The sequence below is a fragment of the Calonectris borealis genome, chromosome 3 (genome assembly GCF_964195595.1).
Source record: "Calonectris borealis chromosome 3, bCalBor7.hap1.2, whole genome shotgun sequence".
Classification (NCBI taxonomy): Eukaryota; Metazoa; Chordata; class Aves; order Procellariiformes; family Procellariidae; genus Calonectris; species Calonectris borealis.
This window is the reverse complement of record NC_134314.1, coordinates 72,224,004-72,247,900: the sequence shown is the minus strand read 5'-3', so window position 1 is coordinate 72,247,900 and position 23,897 is coordinate 72,224,004. Positions and strand designations below refer to the sequence as shown.

Here is a 23,897-nt window from a genome sequence, read left to right as displayed (position 1 = left end):
GTATGGGAGAGGGAAATATTGAAAACATCCAAATGCAGGTATTAAGCACGTGAACGAAGAGCCTGGGCTCCCTTCCCCTCTCATCAATAGAACTTCCAGGAAGTGTGGCTGGAGATGCCACAGCCCACACAGTGACTGTGCATAGACACACCTCTCTAGAGTTTAATCCAGTCTGCAAATATTAGTGACAGATCTGAGAAAAAAAAAATTGTTAAAAATTAATTTTTAAGGGACTGAAAGGATGTGCAAATTTATACTGATTTTAACAAATAGTTTTAGAGGAGATTTTTCTTCATACATGGCATGGTTTAATTTTGGCATATCCAAATGTAGTATTTCAATCACTCATTTTAAGATTAACCAGAGTTAAGAGTGAAGGAAGACGATAAAATTCATGCCAAAGGAAACGTTTAATTTCATGTTGAATAAGAAGTTTTGATGACCTTAGAAGATACGCTTTTGTTTTCATGTTGACAGACCCTGTCCTCAACAGTACCATTTCTTGGTCAATATTGAGCTATTTTTCCTAAGTTATTTCAGTTTAGTTACCAAATAAAGCTGTATTTTATTCTAGTTCTAAAGATAACATTCTAGTGTCTTCTAACTATAAAATACATTTTCTGAAACATTCTGAAATACTGTCAGTATTTTAAGATTAATTTATTATTCAGCTTTCACATAATTTAATTTCTTTTCTTTTTTTTTCTTAAATGGCTCTCCTGTCAGTTATCTTTTTTTTCTTTTTCCTGTACTGAGTCCTGCCTGTTTTCAGTTGGTTTCCTTGCCATTTTTTTTCTTAGTTGGCCTTCACATATATTTTCTGTTATTTTTAAAGTCGTTCTTCATATTGTCTCTCCTCATTCCTTTATGATAATTATTTCTTTACCTCATCCATTCACTACACTAGCTTAGGGTCTTCTACACACACAGTCCTGTTTAGGTGTCCCTGCACTCACCCTGAAGGAGAAGAGGCGGTATCAGCCAAACCCATGAAATGAAAGAGATGAAGCGACCAGAGGAGCATTTCTCCAGCATGAAGGTCTCCTCCCGCATTGTTGTCACAGATGGCAGGCAGCTCCTTCTCATCCTACAGCTTACTTTCACCCAGGAGTGTCAGATTTTCACAGCTATGTTTATCCCGTATAGACATTGTAGATGAACTTAAATGTCACGTTTAGTGAGGTAGGCACTAAGCTAGAGAAGACATCATCATTGTCTAAGGGAAATGCTTATTACTCTCATTTTTGATGCTGCAGCCAGAGACATTAACTTGTTGACGATCAGGGAATAAACTGAGGATAGTGGGGCAAGAAAGGCCTGCATCTATATTAGTTACCTAAACAAGGCCAGGGCGTGGGTGCAAACACCAGCACGATGGCTCTCACTCCTTAATAGCTTCACACTCCCAGCCACGGTTTGGCCTGGCTGAGTAACCCTCTCCCAGGGCATGGTTCAGGCAGGAGCTATGCCAAGGTTCTTTTCCCTCGGTACCATAGATGAAACCATCCTGTTTTGGGGAGGAACAGAGTTTAGCTGTGTGAGTGAGTGAGTGCTCAGAGCCATGGATCAGGAATCACTCGCAATCGGGCCCCACGGTGAGCTCCAGTTGATCTTCTGGGGATCAGCCAAGGAGCAATGCCAGCTTCCAGTCCCGTTGCTGGAACCCACCCTCATTGCTGTAGTCCATCTTGTGCCATGGGGCCACCTCCCGAGGTCTCACCTAGCCTAAAATACTCTGTGATTCTGTCTGTTTGATATACAACTCCGTGTAAGACTTTCTCTCTCCATTGTCAAGTTGTATTTAGCTTAATTACAACCCTGGACATTTTGGGATATTAGTTTTAAGCCAAGATTTTCATTTGGCTGGCATATGATTTTTTTTCAGATTCATTGGAGCTACTTTCTGAGCGTACGGTTTTGAGGCACTTAATGTACTTGGCAATTTTCTGTTTATTTGTATACTTAGTAATTCTTATTGCGTACTTCTCCTTGAGATATCTTTTAAGTATTTTCAAGCAGTTAATTCTGTTCAAATAATAATTCATAAATATTTTGCCCCATATGGAAATTCACATTCTAACAGCAAGTTAATTAATTTCATATTGAATAGTAGAATGGTGTTATAATAAGTCCAATGTGTGGAAAAACATTTGTGCTAGACCTTGACTGCATTTGAAATGGCCATTGGTTTTGAGGCTTTTTACACTGGGAACTTCCATCCATTCTGGTACGAAAGATTTAGCAGCTGCAGATTAAAGTTTCTTGTATGAAAGTAAACCCAGAAAACTAGAATCTCTCAAGGTGTCTCCTTTAACTGCTTAAATAACTTTTTCCTTAAGCCCTCCTGCCTATGAAATCTCTTCATTTCAGACAAAGCTGGGGTTGTGAATAGATTGGGCCTTACCTTGCTGTTGGGTGGATTGTGTACTGTGGGTTATCCTAAATTCATCCTGTCTGCCAGTCAGATTACCGTGATGTAAAAAACTGAGTTTACATTACAAAACTGTAATTCCCTCAGGTACGCATTCTTTTTACCTTACAGTCAATATGGGGTTAATGATCACTTGGCTGACTTAGAGTTGCAGGTGATAAGTGAATGTTGAAAGCAGAGGTGTCTTGTTTGCTAACAACACATTTATTGAAGAGCAGACTCAGCATGACATAGGTGGAAAAACATGAAAGTGAGTGTGGAAGACAAGTTTCTCCTGCTCTGTAGGTTCCAAAACACTTTCTGGTTTATGTTTGCTGTGTTATTACATTTGGAAAGAGCAGAAAATCCTGAGGATTTTTTGCTTTCTAATCTGTTCTGCTTTGGTGGGGGCCTTGGAAGGAGGGCTTTATCTGGGGTTTTCTTTCTTCTTGATTTGTGTTTCTCTTTGGTAAACATAGTTGACAAGAACTTTCGGTCTTTTTTTTGTTATTGTCTGCATAGATTACAAAGGCGATTGTTGAAAAGGTTCTGCTATTGTATTTTGGGAATGATGATCTTGCCAAAGTTATTAAAGTTGGGTTAGGTTGTTGCACTATGTTCTCCAGAAGGCTAACCCTTGAAACCTAACAAAGCTGGATGAAGAGCAGACTGTTATTTTTTGTCAGGACACAGAATCAGTGGTCTGTGATGTGCACTAACTAGAAGCTGATTTCTGGGTGAAATTTGAGATGTTATTTTGATTTAGCAAGCTCTGTGTTATTGGGATACTCTTTTCCCAAAAAGATTTCTTCCTCATCTCCTCTAATAAGTACTAGAGTTGTGATAATCCAAAGTTTATTTATTACCAGTTTTCATTTCCATTGTACAAATGGAAAGGGGTGGCAGGATGTTATTTCTGGGGAGGATGGGGCTAGGCGGATTTTAGTGTGTTTCCCACTGTGGTTCACAAGAGCCTGAATGTGATGACTCTGCAAGGCCAGTTTGCAAAATCTTGCTCAAAGTGGTGCTCGAGTGGCACTGATTTTGGGAGAGGGATGGGGGTGGGAAGCCAGCAAGGCCATCTTTGGATTCATTTTGTTTTTTGAAGGTCTGCGTTAACAAATTTATAGAGGTCTTTCTATATAACAAGTTTGTGTGCAGGAAGGCAATGGAGGTCTAAGTCAAATATGAAATGCAGGGGCATTATGGGCAGGTGTGAACGGTGGCATTACTCCCCTGTCTGTCTGTGATCCCTTGTGCCATGGATCCTGTGTGTGCTTGCAGGGAGCAAGCTGTCTCATTGCTTCTGCCTGCAGCTTCCCCCCTTGTTCAGTGGCTGAGGATGGACAGAACCTGTGGGACGGACTCCCCGCAAGCAGCATCGCAAAATATGTCTGTCTGTACAGCACCTTCCCTGTTAGTGTTTAAACATCTTTTTTTCTTTGGAGCATACATTTTTCATGAGATTTCTTATCTTTTCTAGATAGAAAAAGCATTTTTGTTCTTGTTTCAGGCTATTTTTCAGTAATTTTTTATTATTCTTAAATACAATTTTAAGAAAAATGTATTTGTGAGCCTAGTGTTGATCTGAGTGAAGAGAAATATTCTGAAAAGATGACAATTTAAATTATCTGGACTGAATGATGACTGATACTTTTTGGTATTTCTTTACTCTGTTTTGGTTTTACCTGTTAGTTGAAGTGGGTTTTTTTGTGTCCAGCTAGGAAACTAGGATTTTTTTAGTAAGTTTGTGTGTGTTTGTGTGGTGTCAGAAAATTACTACACACCTGCAAAAATACGTATTGTTTTGGAACCTGTCATTTTCTTCCTTTTACTGTTTTTAATGTGCCTTTTTAAAAAAGTAAAATTTTATAAACTGTAATTTATTTTTATTTCTTATTGATACGAAAATAATTTTGTGAACCTTGTCTCATATAACATGCATATTTGTAGCAGTTTTAAAAAAAGAAAAAAGATCCAAAATTGTAAATATCTATCAGGTGGTCACGTACAGCTAACAGACTAGTCTATTGCTGTTAAAATTATACTGACAGTTATTTGCTTGCTTGGTGATTTACTTTAAATATTTGAAACATTCTTGTAGTTATATACACCTAAAAGTATATTTTTCAAAAAAGCCCCATTGTGGTTAATTTAAAGTTATACTGAGGGGATGGATTAGGTGATATAGCTGCAGGCAGGAGAGAATGGGGTGGAGAAGATAAGAAACAACAGCTTTGATCAGTGCTCAGTAGAAAAAAAAGAAGTCAATTAAATGAGGCACTGAGATAAAGCAAATTCAAAGGAATATTCAGGACCTGGAGAGGAATAAAAAAACTACCTAGATTTGGTGGGTTGGAAAAGGTAGTTACATGAACCATGTATGTGTTGTATCCATAACGATTTATTAATGATACTGTTTTCACCTTTTCACTTTTTAACATCTGAAATGTGAAAGGTTTTTTTTTCGCTGCCTACTTTGTTAAACTCATGTTGTCAGAATTGTGATGCTCTCCAGTTTTCCCATCTCACTAAACAGCCAGAGTTGTGCCATGTTAGCACATCACCATTTGCAGTTTCTTCTGTCTTGCACAAGTCCCAAGGAAACAAAAATTATTTAAGTAAGTTTTCAAAATTAGCTGGTATATAAGGCTTGGTAAAGAACTTCAGGTTTAAAAAATGCAGTTTTCCTGAATGATGCCAGTAGCAGTTTCTGCTATCTAACAAGATGAAGCCTCATGTTTCTCTAATAACTGATATTCATTCAAAGCTGTTCAATGAAAATATATCATATTCGGGGACAGAAATTATATATAAAAAGTCTTGAGGGGATGGCTGGCAGCACGTGTGAGAGTGTCCAGGTGGCTTTGGCTGGTAGAAAGCTTTTGGGCATTGAGATGGACTGCAGCAGGAGATGTCAGGGAACTTTGGCTACATGAAGGAGGATAGTTGAGCATACGTAGAGTAACCAGAAAGCTGCTGGGGAGTATTGGTTTGGAGCAAGAAGGTGCTGTTGGTGCCAAATGCCTTGGTTCATCAAAACAAAGGAAGTTTTGCTGCATTGAAGAAGGGAATGAGGCAAAATTAGGTATGTAGGAAGAAATCTGAAAGAGAGAGCCCCCAGTCTCTTAGGCTCAAAACCAGGATATGGTGGTTTGAGAAAATGTTGGGACTCTGGGGAGATAAGAGCCACCTGTTTACTAATCAGCAATTAAAACATGCGTGGTAAGTGGATAATTACTCTAAACAGTAGGATTCTTCATGCTTTAGCTTGTCTGATGCTGTTACACCCAATTGTATTTGTCTCCTGGACAATTTGTAGTGCAGACTCTTACTGGAAAGCATGTTTTGCAAGAGCTGTTTGCCTTCCAGGAGCAATCCCAGAGTTCATTGCTGGTTCCCTTGGTAATTTCACGTCCTCTCATCTTTTTGAATATTGTTTACCATGCCTGCAGCAGCTACCCATAATAACCTATTACCAGATTCACTAGATGTGAATTCATTGCCATTTACGCTATAGATTTGTTCGGTTTTCATTCAGCAGCATGCACGTGTGGGTCATCTGCATGTCTAGTATGTCTAGTAACATGTCCAGTAACATGTCATGTTACATGTCCAGTAACATGTACATTACTAGAACAAAAATTCTTCGGCAACAATTTATAATACCTTCTGACTTTTCTTGTTGTGCTAAAACCACTTCTTAATTTTTATGAAAGAGGTATTGTAATGAGAATAGGAACTGTTTTATGCAGTATTATATCTTTGACAACGTAAGGAAAGTTTGCACCTCTAATTGGGCAATAATACTTGAAAATAGCCTGGTTAATAATTTAAGTGCCTTGCAAATTCAGATGCAAACACTAAGTTTTTTTTTTGCCTCAGATTCTCAAAATACCTACTGATACTGTAGTCATTCTGAACCCTTTGGACAGGATCAGGTACAAAAAAAAATGCTGATTTTTTTGTATTCCTTTGTTATGTCTTGAGAAAAACTGATTAATTTATCAAATAGCTTTTTAATTTTTCAAGGTACAAGGCCTAATAACATCAGATTGATTTGTAATAAATTCCTCTGTGTCTTACTGGTTCCACACCTTTCTAACTAGAACAGGACAGAAGGTGATAAAAGGTTATTTTTTTGTCCATTTCTTGCTTCAAATCTAGATCTGCTCTTCTTTCTTACAATCTGCAGGAGTGGACGAGACTTAAACTCACTGAAATAATTATGCTTGTTTTTTGCTATTAACAGGCCAAGCTCTGATAACAGGCGCCACAGCATCCGGGAGAGGATGTCCAGTACCAACGAGAAAGGGAGCCTGTCCATGGAGTCCACCAAGGAGACCCGATACTGTGCTGTCTGCAACGACTACGCTTCAGGCTACCATTACGGGGTCTGGTCTTGTGAGGGTTGCAAAGCTTTTTTCAAAAGGAGTATTCAAGGTAATAAATTTTTCAAGTGAATCACGTTTACTCTTTACTCTTGAGGAAACTGTGAAGCTACTTGAGATTGCAGCCTGAGCCCAGGACAGTGACATTTATTGGGTTTTCATTAGCAGCTACTATGCTCTCCCACATATTTTTAGCTCTGTACTTGGTGAATGCTTCTAGCAGGTATATAATATGTTGTTATTTAGACCAAGATTAATGAGGGAGAAAAGCTTCTCTATGTTCTCCTTGGTTTAGGTATGTCTGACCATGGAGGCAGTGAGAAATCTAATTTAAAAATCCTTACTGGATCAAGATGACCACTCTTTCAGGCTATGCATCTCTCTCTTCTGTGATTAAGTTCTTATCCAAATCTTTTTTTTCTGAGAATTCCCTGTCAGATGAAGATTAATTCATGTCGATTGATTTATTAATCTTAATGTAGTGCTCCATTAGTAAGATGGTTCAATCCAAATCTCAACTCCTTGAAGATGTGAGATGTCTTTTGAGAACCAATATTGAAAAGGAATGTTTCCTTGATGAAATAGAATTTTATCTGTCAGCAAAACAGGGCTTTGAACTGTACACAGAACGGTTTAGTTCACGGTCTTGTCATGGCTAAAAGTATATGTGCAAGGTGTCCAGTGGGGCAAAGGGCATCTAACAGAAAAAGTGCTAGTTACTGTGACAGAGATAATTCTTGATTTAAATGCCTGTCACTCTGTGGAATGGATACTTTTTTGCTTTGTTCAACATCTCCTAAACTGAGTAAGAAGTAAGTATGATTCTACTGAAAATACGGGTACTGTTCAATATCTAAGTCTTATTTTGGAGAAGAAAATAAAACAGATTTCTTCCTTTCCAAACAAAAAACTAGTAAAGCGCTATGCTTTAATTAGGTTTCTATAGTTTTTTAAATCTCCAGTTGGTATATAGGCAAAAAATTCCTGTTGCTCCTTTTTTGAAGTAAACATAGTGAGGAACAGTTTTTACCTCATATCACAAGGTGTGATTATTGCCTGTTTTGTTGCATGGTAGTCATGGTAACTTACTGAGGTGAGTTAAGACTTCCAGCATTCAGCTCAGAATTTTCCCCGCCTTAAAGAAAAAAGTGAAAGATTGGCTGTGGGGTAGACATTGATGAAATGATTTGAATGTATGTGATTAGTTAATAGTTACTTGTATTTCTCCTTTTCCAGACTCATCAAAATGATTTTTAGAAAAGAGAGTGGTTACAGCTAGAGGTCAATAATAAGCCACACTGGAGGGAGAAAGGGTGAAATGCTTTTCTCTTACCATCAGAATGATTTACTTATGATGTAGGGAGAACAGCTCCCTTATTGAGTGTTTTTCATTATTTTTCATTTTGAGTTCCCCTGACCAAATCAGAATTATTCTTAGAATTTTGAAATTCTGTCCTTGTACTCGAACTGAACTAAGTCAGCAACAAAGTGAAAATTGAAATATTCTTAAGCAAAAGTAAGAGTCAGTCATCAAGTAAGTATACAGCACAGATCTTCAGCTTTTGGCCATTATGGAAGAAGAAATGAATCTGACTGTTTCATTGAGTTCCATGATTCTAAGTCAGCACTTGGGTGGTTTTGCCCTAGTCTCCATGTGGTCAAATGTTGTGGTCCTCCACAATGGATGTGTTATCTCTTTGTGCTACAGTACATGCTAATTAGTAAATTTAGTCTTGCTACATTTATATACTTAAGATAATTTTTGAGTATGTAAGCTTTAAAAATTTAAAGCTTAAGTTTCCAGTGTCCCGTACAATGCCTTTCTTGATCTTTAAGTCATGTTTGCTCTAATTCTTGCCCTATCCCTTGTGGGCATGAAGAAGGCTTATTACAACAACCTTTTACATAGTTGAAGACTGTTATCATATCTTTCCTCAGTCTTCTCTTTTTTAGACTAAACAAACCCACTTCCTTCAGTAGAACATGCTTTCTAGATTTCTGATCCCGTTTGTTAAACTCCTCTGTACTTTCTCCAGTTGATCCACCTTTTTTGTGGTTCACAGCTATCGTAAAAAATGACATCCACTAATATCAAGAAAGTAATTCAAGAATATGAGTACTTACGAGAGAATTGTGGTCACTTGATCACAGATGGTATGAAAAGTCCTCTAAAGGACTTTTAAAGTCATAGGTACCCAGTCTCGATGAACTAAGGGATTTTTTGAATTTCCTGCTGGATCTGGAAGAGATCTCTACCTCAGCAATTACATGTTCTCACTGGGCATGTGTCCAATTTATGAAAATGACAGTAATTTTTAGATTGAGAATACATGAGAAAACCTGCTATTTACCATGCAGATGGTAATAATTTTAAATAGGTTATGATTGGATATTTAGGAATGAATACTACAAATGTATAGGTGTACATGTAGAAGGATATGTGGACTAAATATTATTATATCTGCATTTATATATATGATATGCATTCCTAAAAAAGGGACAAAAATTTCCTGGGAATCATATGATTAAACTGTATTGAGGTACACAGGACTTGTTTGTATAAACGAAAGTAACACACAATGTTTTCAGCAAAGATTTTTGTTGCTGTTTATAGTGTGTCTTTCTTTAAATGCAAGATAACCATGCTACTTTTGTGCTTTGCTGTCCTGTATTTCTCAATACATATATAGATGCAGAGATGATTGGTCATTTTTATACTTCTCATCAGAGATTTCATAGGAGAATTGCTATAGTGAAGTTCGATGTTCTTAATAGACTATAGTCAAATGTTCTATATGGTTCTTAATGGAACCCCAGGAAAAAGTGAGTACAGACACAAACAATGAACAAGCTGTATGGGGTGATCCATTTCCTCCCTGTGTATCTGTTATTCTCAGTGATATCTGAGATATCTATGCTTACTTGCATATATATATACTCAAATTTTGTGAAAACTCACATCTGCATTGGACCTTACCCGAGGTGGAGATGGATAGCTTCATTTTTATCCAGGGGAGCTGGAATGGTTCTGGAAATATTATGTGAATTTTAAATGATAAGTTATTGTTCTTTGCTGTCAAACAGTTAAAGCTTGAACGGCAACCTGAATTAGTAACTGTTTCTCAATATGTGCAACTGCTCAATTTTGTTTAAACAACAGATTGTTGGTGGAAAATCTCAGCTGCCTCCTGAAACTGCCCATGTCAGTCTATTTTGTTAGTTTATGTCCCAAAAGTGATTTGGGACCTTGTTTTGAGAAAACTCTGTGCAGACTGATATTAATGTGTAATGTTTCATGGGAGGGAAAAATCATATGACACCAAGAACACTGTGTTGCTTGGTGATAGAAGAGTGCTTTATTCTTCGCCCAGCATATGTAGCCTTCAGGAGTGTACTTGGTCAACTGACTTGAATCCAGAAGCATAACAAGCAGTCACATCACAGCACACTGTACTTCTCTACTAAAATATTTATGGATTTTAAGACCAAGAAGGACCATTAGATCATGAAGTCTGGTCTTCTCTTAATATAACTTTTTGTGCTATCCATGTACAAAGCCTGATAACTTGATGGAGGTAAATCTTTTAGAAGATGCCCAGCCTTGATCTGTGGGCTCAAGAGCTTTCTTACAATGACTGCTTATTCTAATGACTTGTGCTCCCATTTGCTGAAAAATTACCTTTCTAATTTGAACTACTTTGGCTTTTACATCACATCTACAAACCAGACTTAGTATCTGGTATCTCTCTCCTGTGGGAAGTTCTTATAACTTGTTACAATCAAATCACCTTGATATCTTAAGTGAACTAAAATGTTTCAATCTCCTGCTGTATATCTTTCTATTTTCTGAGTCCTTTGTCTTTGCACCTTTTCTGATCTCCCTGCACCCATAATAGCCTCTTTAAAATTTGGATGTCAGAATTGGATGAAGTATTTCAACATCAGCCTTACAAATGCCATTTACAAATTAAAAATCCGCTTGTGACTCACACATTCTTTCCCCCTCCTTTTATATTCTCTTCTTTTTCGGATAGCCAACAAAGGGTATGGGACAGGAAGGAGTTACTCTTACCACCTTTAAGAAGCGTTCAACAAATGCCTACATATGTGGGGCTGAGAACCCCCAGTGGGAGCACAAGAGATTCAGAACAAATGAGGGGTAACTCCTTACACTGGAGGGTATCTTGATCTCAGAATTGCTGAAGTATTTTAGAAATTCCCAGTTCTATTTCTCTGCCTCCTCCATATGCCCTTCTGATGTTTTTCAGGTGCACCTTCTCTGCCTTTTCTTGCAGACAAAAATCTGGGATATTTCACAAATATCCAGTTAAGAATTACTGCATGATGGGGGGCAGTACAAGTCCAGCAAGAACAGGTTGGCACCTGAGAATGGATGAATAGCCTCGCTGAGGGATTCCAGAGGCCTGCCATTAATGTCTTGATCACAGAGATATAGTAGTCTCCGAAGTGCAGGAATTCTTGAAGGTGGGAAGTATTTTAGCTGTGTGGCTTGAACATGGATTTTATTTAAGTTATGCTTCCTGACCATCAAGTAGGAGAGTTTTGGCAGTAGACTTTGAGTGTTATCAATTGTTTTAACTTCACAGCGATAGAGCTGTACTTTGTTGAAAGTATGTAGTTAATGCTACATACTTTGGTCTGAGTTGGAGAGAATTTCACTGGTAAAACATCCTTAATAAGTGGGTGTTTAGGTAATGTTGCAGTGCAGCAATTGCAATATTGTCAATTTGGGAGGTTTCTGAGGTCTTCCCTTTAACTTTCCATTATTGTCTTCTGTTTTTGTGGTATTTTTATAATCTGTTTGATAACAGCTGCAAACGCTGCACAAATCCTGCAGCCAAGAAGACAGAAACTCCCTAATAAGACTAAGCTTGTACACTGATTCTATGAGTTGTCAGCCGAAAGAGCAAAACTACAAAACATGAACCCAAGTGAGACTAGCAGAGGTAATCACAGCCAATAAACAGGGGGCTGCAGACCGGTATCTAGTCTCAGGGCAGAAAACGCATGGTTCCAATTCGAGAGGTAGGTGACTGTTGGAAGTTTGAAGGCTAGAAAATGTGTGTTTGGAAAGTCTATCAGGGTTTAGACACCATTGGGACTGCTCTAACAGCCTGTGGTCAGCCAGGTTCTTCTGAAACTGCTTTTGATTTATTTTTGTGTATTTACTAGTTTTTCTCTAGAGCCCCTTGAGTTAAACACATGCTCTGATCGTTGTCCCCTAATGTGTATTTTTAATATCAGCAGTCTAACTGATGGTGATCTTGTTTCAGAAACTTGGGTGTTATTGAAAGACAAGAGTCAATACCTCTTTTTTCCTGGTAAGGCAATTTTGAATGTGGTACTTTTCCAGCAAGTTTTAAGTGCTGCGTTCAACATGGATGTGGCAGTGACTTAAGATGTTTGCATCCAGGATACTTCCTTATTTTTCATGGTCTAAGCAAACCATAGGGCTGCAGTGGACCTTGAGCTCTAGTCCATCTTTCTGTCCTGTGATAAGATCAACTGTTGCCAATTCCTTACATGTGCTTATTGAACTGCTTCTTAAAAACATGTAGCCTGATCCAATGTTTTATTCTCCTTATCTTTGAAGGCTACTATGAAATTTGAATCTTCCCTCCTGAGGGTTAAGCTCATCATTTATTTTCCTGTCTATCATGCCACAGAAAACAAATTGTTTGCTTTCCTTCTGCAACAACCTTTAAAGCACAGAAGATTGTTATCACACTTTAAAAAAAAAAAAAAAAATTTGTTTTACCTACCCTGAAGAAACACAGTTTGTTCAACCTTTTCTCATAGGTTTTGTTTTCTAGACCTCTAATCTTCTAGTTGCCCTACTTTGGAGATTCTCCGTTTGTCCTGTTTTGTTTTTTTCTTGAAGCATGATTTCCTTCTATGTGATGCTTTACGAGTACCGAATAGAGCAACAGGATTACCTTACAAGCCCAGCCAGTGGTATTTGTCTACATCTATCACACTGTAATGTTTGCCTTATTTACAGAAACATGACACTCTTCAGTCATAATCAGTGTGTAATGCAGAATAAACTCAAGCATACTTTTCTAGAGAAGAAACCACTTCTTTCCCATCTTGTTTTGTGCATCTGATTATTCCCATTTCAATGTAGTGATTTGTACTGGTCCTTACTTTTGTGCTGTTTTTTCCCATGTGCTATCTCCAGTTTGCCAAGATAATTTAGAATTCTTATCCTGTAGACTCCTGCCGTTTATTTCAGATTTATTTCTGTCTGACTAGCAGAGTAGTCTGTTTTTTTCTCTGTTCTTCTAACACATATAAATGTCATCTACAAATAAATAATATTTAATAAAATAAATACTCCAGTCCATTAGCCATCAGTGAGGAAAATACTGTGTAGAACTGGATCCAGGACAGACACTATGGAGCCTCATTCAGTATCAGCTTCCATTGTAACAGTGAACTCTGATAGTTCTTCTCTGAGACTGGTTTTCTGAAATCATCTAAACTATATTTTCCTAGATGACATATGAAATGTCACTCCAGGCAATGTTGAAAGACTTTCTGAAGTTGGGCAACACACTTTACCAGAAAGTAGAGAACACTTACTGATTGTTACTTGATTTTATAAATGGTCACTGGTTCTTCCTCTGCCAAGTCTAAAGCTTTTCCCATCTCCTAGACAGAATTCCTAGCCCTTAGAAGCTGTACTTAATGTATCCTGTATTATTAGATTTAATTGTGTTTTACTTCCTTTGGAATATGGTTGTTGTGCCATATCAAACAACAAAAGAACTTAAACAGTATTTCTTGTTGCAAGTATTTAATGAATATTTCATTTAGAAACTCACATTATTCCTAGCTCAGGGCTGAGCCTGTAAGCAGTTCAAAATATTCACACAGAAAAAAAAAAGAAAAAAAGAGCTTTACACTTACAAATTACAAGAGAACATGTCTGTTTGTCCAGCAGGAAAGTGCTTAACTGTTCCACTTGGTTTTAGAGAATGTGAAGGGAAATATGTTTTTGTAACCTCATTTAACTCAGGTGGGTTTATTGATTTAAACTGGCTCCATAAGTTTCATTCCCACGAACTTTCAGATTTTCTGTAGGTTATGTTGTCCTTTGCAGTCACTTTTGAAAAGTGGAAATCAGACTAGAGAGAACTGTGTGAGATGACTAAAATGATAAATGTAATGGAAGTGCATGAAGTGATCTTTGACATAATTTATTTCCAAAAGGAGACTATTAACAAACTTTATTGAAGTATGTGTACTAGTTCAGAGTTACTGTAAAAGAACTAGCATGGCAATTAACTGCTGGTATAATTTAGTAACAGATGTGGTAAATATCTCATGGTCTGAATTCTTTGAATAAGATTATATATTTATCTCAAAGATTTGATTTAATTTAGTCACAAATTATTGAAATAGTTGGACTTCCTTTGTTATAAATAACACATTTATTCCCCACTCTAAAATGTGGCTACACATATGCAGGACAACAGACCAAGTTATCTTTGTTGACCCTTCTGATTATAAAACAGATGAATCTTCCATAGAGCATGGATGATGTATAAGGTATAAGTGAGCAAACCAAAGAGCACAGATATATATCAGTAAATGAAAGAAGAGCATAACTTAATTTTACTTTGCATGAGAAAGTAGTACATAGACAGAAAAGGGTTTTTTTGTCAAAATACTGATATTAAGGATTAGTATAATAATTTAACAAACCAGGAGTTGACTGTTTTACAGTTTCAGTTTCACAGACTTCAATGCGGAAAACTCACTGTGCTTAGAAATGCCCACGTCCACTGCACGCTCTGCGCAGTGAGAATCCCGTCCCATCTCCCCCCTGCTCTGTAAAATACAAATACCAGCACTTCCTTTACAGAAGTACTGTGAGGACAAATGCATTACAGCTCCTTGCAATCTTTATGATACCAGGAACCACTCAGGTACCAAAGATCCAAATATAAAATAAGGCTAACTAAACTTATTCAATAGGTCCCATCACAATCCAAAACCTGGTGTTATACTTGGAATAAAAATAGAGTTATATTAATATTCTTGTTGCTAACAATTGATTGGATTCTAAGTGCACAAGAGTAATTTGCAATATTTTTAACTTTTTGCCCTCTTTATATTAGTCATGGGAGTTTTCTGTAGTAGAATTCCACCCCTTCCCATTTTAGCTCAAATAAACTGGGAAGCTAAAAATACAAGAGATTTATTCAAAGTCTATGGGAATAAGATAGCCATGGCGTGCCTATGACTCTGAAAATGCTTTTTGTCTCTGGAGGGATCGTATCGAGATGTTTGTGAGTAATACATTGTGGGAGTTTTTCCTTTAACACAGCTGTTGGTTTAATCATGTGCCAAACAATTGTGATTTATCAGATAGGGAAACAGAAACTAGATGTCACACTCCTTTGCCAGATTTTGTAGAGACTGGGATCTGGATTGGCATCTTTTTTTCCTTGTCATGAGGAAAAAATATACTTCCTATTTTGTTACCTTGTCTAAAATTTAAAAAAATGAGAATGGAATTGGGGTAGAAGTAGACTTTGCATATGGTACCATAATCCTGAAGTAGTAGATGAAACACCAATTGAAATTTTAGGACTAAGACCAATAATAAAAACTTTGAAATTATCTGCTGGAGTAGAAAATATAATTTTATATTTATATATTTATAAAGTTAAATAGTGTTTTACTCTTTATATGTCACCCGTTCTCAATGTGTATGTTCATGCGTTATTAAACGGGGGAGATGGCAGCAGGTTTGGTATCCTCATGCAATGCCCATTCTCATTCTTCTTTCTTCATTTTTCCTGTTAGCTGAAACAGTATATGGAAAGGTTAAAGAAAAAGTTGGTATCATAATCATTTGGCTTGAATTAACTGCTCATGTGAACAGTGCTATACATACGTGAAGGCAAGAAGATTCCACTAGAAGGTGAACACTCAGTGTGGGAGCTACATGACACAGCTGAAGGACATAATACAGAGTATATAAATTTTAACCTTTCCTCCTTTCTCATTCTTCAGTGGTTCTGTGATCTTTCTTTCCAAGGTATGCATAGAAGGAGGACTTCCTCACTGGAAGAAAAGGAAGTATGTTTTACAGTCTTCTAGGCCTTTTCTTTACTGTCACTTGTAATAATGTCTTGCTACTTTAAAAAAAGAAAAATGATTAATTTTCTCAGCAGTGCTGGGTAGTTGCTAAGAGAACATAAGTTCAAAATCCAAAGACCTTGTCTGAGGGTAATTAAGCTGTGAAGTTGAGTGTCTGTGCTTATAAAGGAATTAGACATAACCTTCTGTTCTTTTGTGAAACCTGTTAGGAAAGAGTGAGATTTTAAAATCAATCAGTGCAGTTTTATTGGAGCACTCTGATTTAAAATTGGTATAAGTTTTTATTTTACATTCAGCATTTATTTGTTCATGCTGGGTTAGCATATGCAATGTCCAGGTGTTATTTTTTTTTTCTTTTTACCGTTTATGAAAACTTTCAACTTGCTGTTGAGGCTATTCTTTCCAAGGTTTTGCTTTTTGTCTGCAGTCTTCCCACTCGTTACTTGCTTGGCACTTTAAGGTGTGGATAAAGTCTATACTCTAGCCTTCCCTTCACCTACATGTATGAGATTCTGCTAATTTCACTGTCAGAATAAGATCATGGAAGGACCTGGTGCTTCCACAGGGAATGGCTAGCCTGGCAGATGCCTTATGCAGATAGATAAAGAATAGTTTAAGAAATTTGTGTGACATGAGGATTGAAAATAAAAAAATAATTAAAGGAAAAGCATATATTAGTAAAAGGATAATAATTATTACTGGCTTTGTTTGAAATGTATGATGAGTCAATTCAACTACATCAGTCTAGATGTCATACAAAATTCACCTGATAAAAATGTTCCTTTATTGGGTTTGTAGAACTGTCATTAAGCATTCTTAAGCTGGCATGCGGACATGTTGGTTTCTTTAGTTCATTTTTTTGTACAACCTTTGTACTGCTTAAACTAATCATTCCCTCAGGCTAATCTTGATGGTTATTGTAATATAATATGGCAACTGTTTACACATTTAAGAAAAAAAATATTTCTGTGTTATGTTAATTGCCATTGATATATTAATATGACCCCAATTTTCATCCTTGCTATTCAAGGACAAAATTCAGCTCTTCAAAGCTGCAATTCAGTGAAACACTCAAGCATTTACTTAACTTTAACCATATATACTGTGCTGGGACTACTTGCTAGAAGTACACAGATGCTTAAATGTTCTGCTGAATGTAGTCACACTTAACTTTAAAGAAATATGGAGTGTTATGCTGACTGAAGCCCTCACAGATAAATCATCTGCCCACTCTGATTCAAGCATGTGCTGCTGTTGCGTACACCACAGCTATATTGAGAATCCTTAGATGGATAGCGATGAGTGTCTGAATATAAATACTAGCCACACGACTCATGGTGACGAGAGAAAGTCAGACTGCATGTGCAGTAAGAAAAAGCTCTGACAATGACAGGCTGGGATGGAATAAACTCAAAATCATCCTAATTTCAGCCATTATCTTCTTGTTGACACTTTGCTTCCTCGTCTTGCCCCCCCTCCACTGTTGGTCACCACACAGATTGTCACATCTAAAATTAGCGTTTTGACAAAAGAGCCAGATCTTTGCACCCTCTTCTGGAAAGACCTTAGCATATAATAAAGTGCTATAAAAATACTTAATGTTATTTTTACTGTTTTAAAATGTACAATGTGTGAGATGTCATAAGAAACAGACCCCCCTTCCTCTAGCTCCTTCAATAGCTCCTTTAAACTCTTCCTTTGTAGCTCATGACAGTGCAAGTCATACATATGAGGGGATTAAAACTAAGGGGTCTACCCTGTTAAACTCACTGCCTTTAATTTTGTGCAGGTTATCTGATAATTTATTTTAAAAAAACCCAGTAAGACCACAGGGTCCAAGTGGTATGTGCTTCCCTTTACGAGTATCAGTGATCACTGAAGACATTTCTTCCTCTCGGTATTCCTGTGATGCCAACCATCCAAATGGCCTAATTAGCCTCCCTTCTAGCATGTATTACTCTTTGGATACCACGAAAATGAAGTGCAGGGCAGCTGGGCACCTGTTGATGTGTCCCACTCTTACGTTGATGATTCCCACCCGTGAGAAATCCTTTCTAGTAAGTCAGATTGTTCAGAATCCATTTTGCCGAGACATGAGCTTTAAGGATAAAATAAAAGGTAGAATAATTAAAAGACAATTGTCTTTGCATGTTACCTATTCTTTAATTGTGTTGTTCTACCTTTTTCCCTTCCATGCCACCCCAAGCTAGACTGCCCTAGTCTGTATCTGTGCCTTGCAAAGGAAACTTCCTTCCTCGCTTCCTGTGACTGAATACTTGAAATCAGATGGTATTGTGGAGAAGCAGGAAAGGTTCCTGCCTTCCTTCTTCCCATGGTTTCTTTCTTCTTCCCTCACTAATTTGGTAATCATTTCTACTGTATACTGTAATTATCAAACATTTTCTTCTGGTTGCTTAAATCTTTTCCAGTCTTCTGAAGGTATGTTGGTTAAACTAAACCAAAACTTATGAGAGATATTAAATGTATTATCCTCTTCCTAGATTTACAGTAAATATGAAGTCTAAACAATGACATTACTATGGCACTTGTAATCTGAAGATGTGTGCCCCTCACACACAGATCTTTCCTTTATTACGTTCAAAATTTTACAGGTTTTATTCTGTGAAGTCTGTCAAGCACTTTGAAAGAAGAGTGGATTGTCTAAGGTGCAGGTCATGCGCATGAAAACAGACTAATTATGCTAACCTTTAAAGTGTATATTTAAGGTAAAACTTTTCAGTGTAAAAATATGATAATATGAATCATATTAATTTCAATAGGGACTGTAGCTCTATCACAAATAGGATTATTTTATGTACTATTCTACAAACCAAATGCCTATTCCCAAACACTTGCAGTTTGCATAAAGAAATCTAGGTTCAGAGCAAAAGAAAAGGTTATCACCCACATAAGCACTGTGAAAAAACATGGTTGCCCTGCTGATATTGATTCCACTTGGATTTTTGATTTTTGCACAGTGTCTTTTTTTTTTTTTTTGAGAGTTGAACCTTATAATCATCAGCCAGTCCAGCAAAGGTGGTAAGCTTGTTCATGTGTTCAGCTTTGACCTAAGTGGAAATGTTTATCTGCTTATTTTACAGAGAGCTAAATGGTGTTCTGAATTATTTGCTGAATTCAGAACCTGTTCTCGTTCCCCTTGTGAACTTACCTTTTAACTTCACTAGGAAGAAGACCAGATACTCTGTCAAAGTCTGTCTTTGTTTTTAAAAAGAGTAATTATAGTTTTCTGTCTTCCTCTCATGCTATTTCAGAGCTTGGCTTATAAGACAAGGCTGGCGATTGAGTTCAGGTGTTACAATCTTTTTCTGCTGTTTAGTGTGATCAAAAAAAAGCGCATTTTCTTAAAAACGTGGCTTTCCCTTTTTGCTCTTTTTCCCTGTAGATATTTTTGTTATGGTTGAGGCTGTTTTCTTTCTGACTCAACTTTTTTTTTTCCTTACATGTGAAATGTTTTGAATCAGATATAGAACAGTCTGTATCCTACCAGAGGAACTGAAAATTAAAATGGTCTTTCATGCTGAGGTTGAGGTAGTGTTTCTGTTCTACCTTTTTACTGCAGTCCTAGAGCAAAGCCTGTGGATTCAGATTTTTTCAGTATTATACTGTTCTGTCAAGTAGAGCTAAAAAATAATAGTTCTGTCTATTTGAGTCAGTGTGTAGTCAGCTGTCACCATATTAACAAGTTTACAGTTTGGCTGCTTATTTTGATTGGATCCCAGTTATGTAGCATTAAAGAACAGATGTTCTTGGTGTAATCTGATAGTAATTTTTACTCTATTTTCTAATTTCTAGTCAAGGATAGATGATTTGATGAGACCAAGGCCTCTGTCAAACCTCCACCCTACTCTACCTCAAGCTGATCCCTTGACCTGAAAGAAAGAACAAACAGTTCTGCAGTAAAATTGTTTCGTTGTGTGCTGTACCTTAGTTGTGTTTAGATGAATACAGAGCACCAATAAGATCATTTTGGATAGTCTTTTTTGTCCTTGTTAATCTTTGTCTATGGTTGGAAAATAATTTTGTAGCAGGTTTAAGCACACATTTTTTAAGAGAAAATTGGAATAGAGGCTTGTTGGCAGTAACAAATTATGGTACACTGAAAATGCTTGTAACGAGAATTGAAATGTAGAGGGTAATAAATGAGAAAGCGGAGCTCTGAAGGAAAAGGTACCAGTACCAAACTTGGTTTGGTATGGTAATTTAAGAATTTGTCATGACAAAAGTTTTTTGCATATATCAGTAGACATGCAATTGGAATTAGAGATTGTTTTATCACTGAGATACGATTAATTAATGGTTGTTGCTTGTATTTTATGTTGTTGTCATTTGTTTCTTAACTGTCCCAGATTGTGGTAGGTATCAAAAAATGTTCTGTGCATAAGCCTTTTTAATTCTATAAACCTCTAACCGTTTCGTGCAGTCTATCGGTTAAACATCAACACAGGCACACGCACCAGATGGCATTGTATTTCTCAGGCTAAGAGCAAGGAAGTCAAGGGACTTGTTCATACTAATCTATCCCCTTTTGTGACTGCTTTAATTGTTCATTATTTTAATTATTCTACAGATGTTGTCATTTGTGTTTTTAATAGTACTTTTAAAGAACTTGTGAATAAATGTATTGTGAATAGATGGTAGTTTCACTATCTGTTTCAATACTTTTATGATAGATTATGATGGTAACCCTACCTTCTCCCTGAGATGTTAGATGCTGTACTAAATACTCAATGAAAAGTAAGAGAGTATAATAGACGGTTTTGTTATGTCTGTGTATAACTGTGCCCTTACTTTCCCTCTGGTTTTACAGGGCACAATGACTACATGTGTCCTGCTACTAACCAGTGCACCATTGACAAGAACAGAAGAAAGAGTTGCCAGGCTTGCCGACTAAGAAAATGCTATGAAGTGGGAATGATGAAAGGTGGTATGTACACAGCACTCAACAAATCCTCAGCATTGGTGTCTGCCTTCCTGTCTTCTAACTTCATTGGACAGCTGCTACAGTTCCTAAAGGAGGAAGCAACTAATTTTATTGAGCTGAAGTGGATTAAATCGAAGAACAATTAAATAAAAAATAAAACCTCCCAAATACCATGTTATAATTCTTGCCCAAATTTGCATCAAAATTAATAGGAACATTGATTTTGATGGAGTTAGGATTCTTCTGTTAATATTTTTAATTCATTATTTTATTGGTCTCTCGTGGTAGACTCCAGATCATGATGGATTAAACTTAACCCAAGATTTTGTAGCATTTTGCAGTTCAGTGTGAAAAGCACTGGTAGTCTCAGATCAGTCCATATTCATTAGAAGAAACTTCTGAATATGTAATACTTGTTCTGTGAATTCTGGAAGGGAAAGTCAATTCCTCTATTCCAGCACTGTACACATATTTTATATGTCAATTAATTTAACCCAAAAATACTAAAGGCTCACTCATCCTATAACAACTGGGATAAATGCCAATTTCTTGGAACATACTTATGTAATAATGACGTCAGAGAAGAAGAATCAGACACTGAATGCTTAGGCTGAAGTGGAATACCACTAAATTACTTTATTTATATACAGACTGTTTAGCTTTTGGAGGCAAAATTACAAATACATGACAATACTGAACGATTGCTATGGTGTGTTCTTAGATGGAAGAGTTCTTTTGTAACATAGTTTTGGATTGATCACGATACCTGCCTTTCGCACCTATATTACAGGACCTTATGTTTGTCAAAAGCAGACAGAAGTTAGCTATTTTTAATCCTTTTGAAAAAGCCAAGCTCCTAAGAATTAAGACTATTTCAGAACAGGAAATCATAAAGTTTCCTCTTTGCTCTAAAGCAGAAGAAAAGCTTGTTGTAGCCTACTAAAAATTTCAGATTGCTTTTATTAATAAAGAGTAATCACTAGCTTTATTGAAACCTATTTCTACCAAAATATTTAGCAAACTATTAAGTGCTCAGAAGAGAAAGGATTAGAACCCATGTCTTATGTGTGAAAGGAGCTAATTGTTAAATTACAGATTGGTTCTCCCTTTCTCTGGCACACCTAATGCTTATTCCACAAAAATCTGGGGCAAGAGAGAGGAGTAGCTCATCATGTTTATCCTTCCCACAACAAAGGTTTGTTTATAAGTCCAGTCTGTGCGGTCAAGGTAGACCAAATCTGGGAATCTAGAGAGAAAGAGTAAAGGGGAAAGAGTAAAGGAAAACTAGTCAGTTGTTGCTGCGCTTTGAGGTTGAACCTGCATTTTTCTCAATTTAAGGATTAGGCAAGAGCTGAGACTGATTTTGTTAATCTCAGTTTTGGGATGCAAGCAGGAGGAAGGTGTCAAATCTCTTTTTAGTTCTAACACTTAAGACAGTAACTGATTTTTTTTCATAAGATTTAGTTTATGTATTCAGGGGTTTCTGTCTTAACAGCCTGGTGTATACAGCTAGAACTCTTTAAAGTAAAATGTATATAATTAGTATCACAACTGTAGTCTGGAGAAGTTAAAGTTTTGGATAAGGCAAACTAAAGTCAGAAAATCCCATACATGAATTTGCCATGCAGTTTTAGCTTTGACCCTTGTACATATGGCAAATCATAGTTAAGATATATCATTATGTTTTATGTTGATGATATTGCATCTTTCATTTGGCACATTTCCATCCATTTATACTCATATGTATTTAATTAACGATCCACTGTACCAGTTTGATGTTTTTCATATCTATTCTCTAAGATATATGTTGTAACAGGTTTTTCACTGTTCCATACATAATAGTTTCAATCACATCAAAATTGCACACAATTTTCTCAACTAGCATTCTGTAGATTAAAGAAGTCCAAAAAAAGACTGCAATTTTGTCCACATTTACTTTCTAATATAGATGTTCTGAAATTTTTATTTCATACAGTGGCCCTCACTTGAGTAAAGTCTTGTGACTTTACAATTTTTCCTTTTACAATGCTGTAAGATTTCTATAGTCACTACAGATACCGGCAGTGTCAATGTTGTGTTTTTTTGGTTGTTGGTTTTTTTTTTTTATACTAAGCTCACAATTTACAGACGAGGACACCAGGTGCCTAAATTCTGCCTGCTCCTATAGGACCACTAATAATGCACTGAAGTCAATCACTGGTTCATAGGCAAGAGTTTAAGAATATTTATTTTATGAAGTCTGGGAAAAATTTCTCAAGATCCCTCAGTTGCAGCTTATAAATCTGGCATGCCTGCAGATAAAGTATTCAAGAAAGGTAAAGTTAATGTAGGATGAAGTAAAGCGTTCAGGGTTCTGCTGGAGTCATTACTGATCCTGTATTGTTCATGTAGCTGTGGGAGAAAGAAATCCTTTTCTTTAGGTAGTGCTTGATAATTGTCACGTTTCTCTCAGATGAAGGTAAAGGTTAAGTGAATATTCTTGGTATGCCATCTGATCAACTTTTAAAGTGTTAATTTTTAAATGTTTTAAAATATTTTTGGTTCGTTTTTTGTTTTCTCTGCGGAGATCTCTTAAGCTGTTCTGTTTTAATAGATCTCTTATAATAACATTTTTCTTCAACATACTTGAATCTTGTAGTGCTGTGGTTAAACCAAGGTCCACATTTTTCTCTAATAATTCATAGTTCTCTTGATCGAATCTTTTAATTTAAATAATTTCCTTTTGTTCATATTGAAGGATTGGCCTTGTTTAAAGGCATAAATCCTATCATACATTTGAAAAATATTCTGTTGTGTCATATCTCACTTCTATATCTATCTCCACAATTTGCTGCTGATGATATATCTTTTAGACATAGTGGAAAACAGCTGTAGTCTTTCTTTTCTCTAAATGTAAACTCAGTTTTCCTTCTGCACTGAATTAGCTGAGGTTTCTTAATAAATTGTCAAAGCTGCTAACTTGTGACTTTTATCTATCATTTAACTTCTGAGCAATAACTGATATTAATTATTGAGTTTC

The 23,897-nt window shown here is 36.5% G+C and overlaps 1 protein-coding gene across 1 annotated transcript in view; it reads left to right on the top strand.

Moving 5' to 3' along the window:
* The window catches only part of ESR1 (estrogen receptor 1), a 166,830-nt gene that overhangs the window by 76,276 nt on the left and 66,657 nt on the right, over positions 1-23,897 (top strand). Inside the window, exons 3-4 of the mRNA XM_075146139.1 lie at positions 6,663-6,853; positions 20,765-20,881. Coding sequence (XP_075002240.1) covers positions 6,663-6,853; positions 20,765-20,881 — 308 coding nt within the window. The remainder of the gene's footprint in view (positions 1-6,662; positions 6,854-20,764; positions 20,882-23,897) is intronic.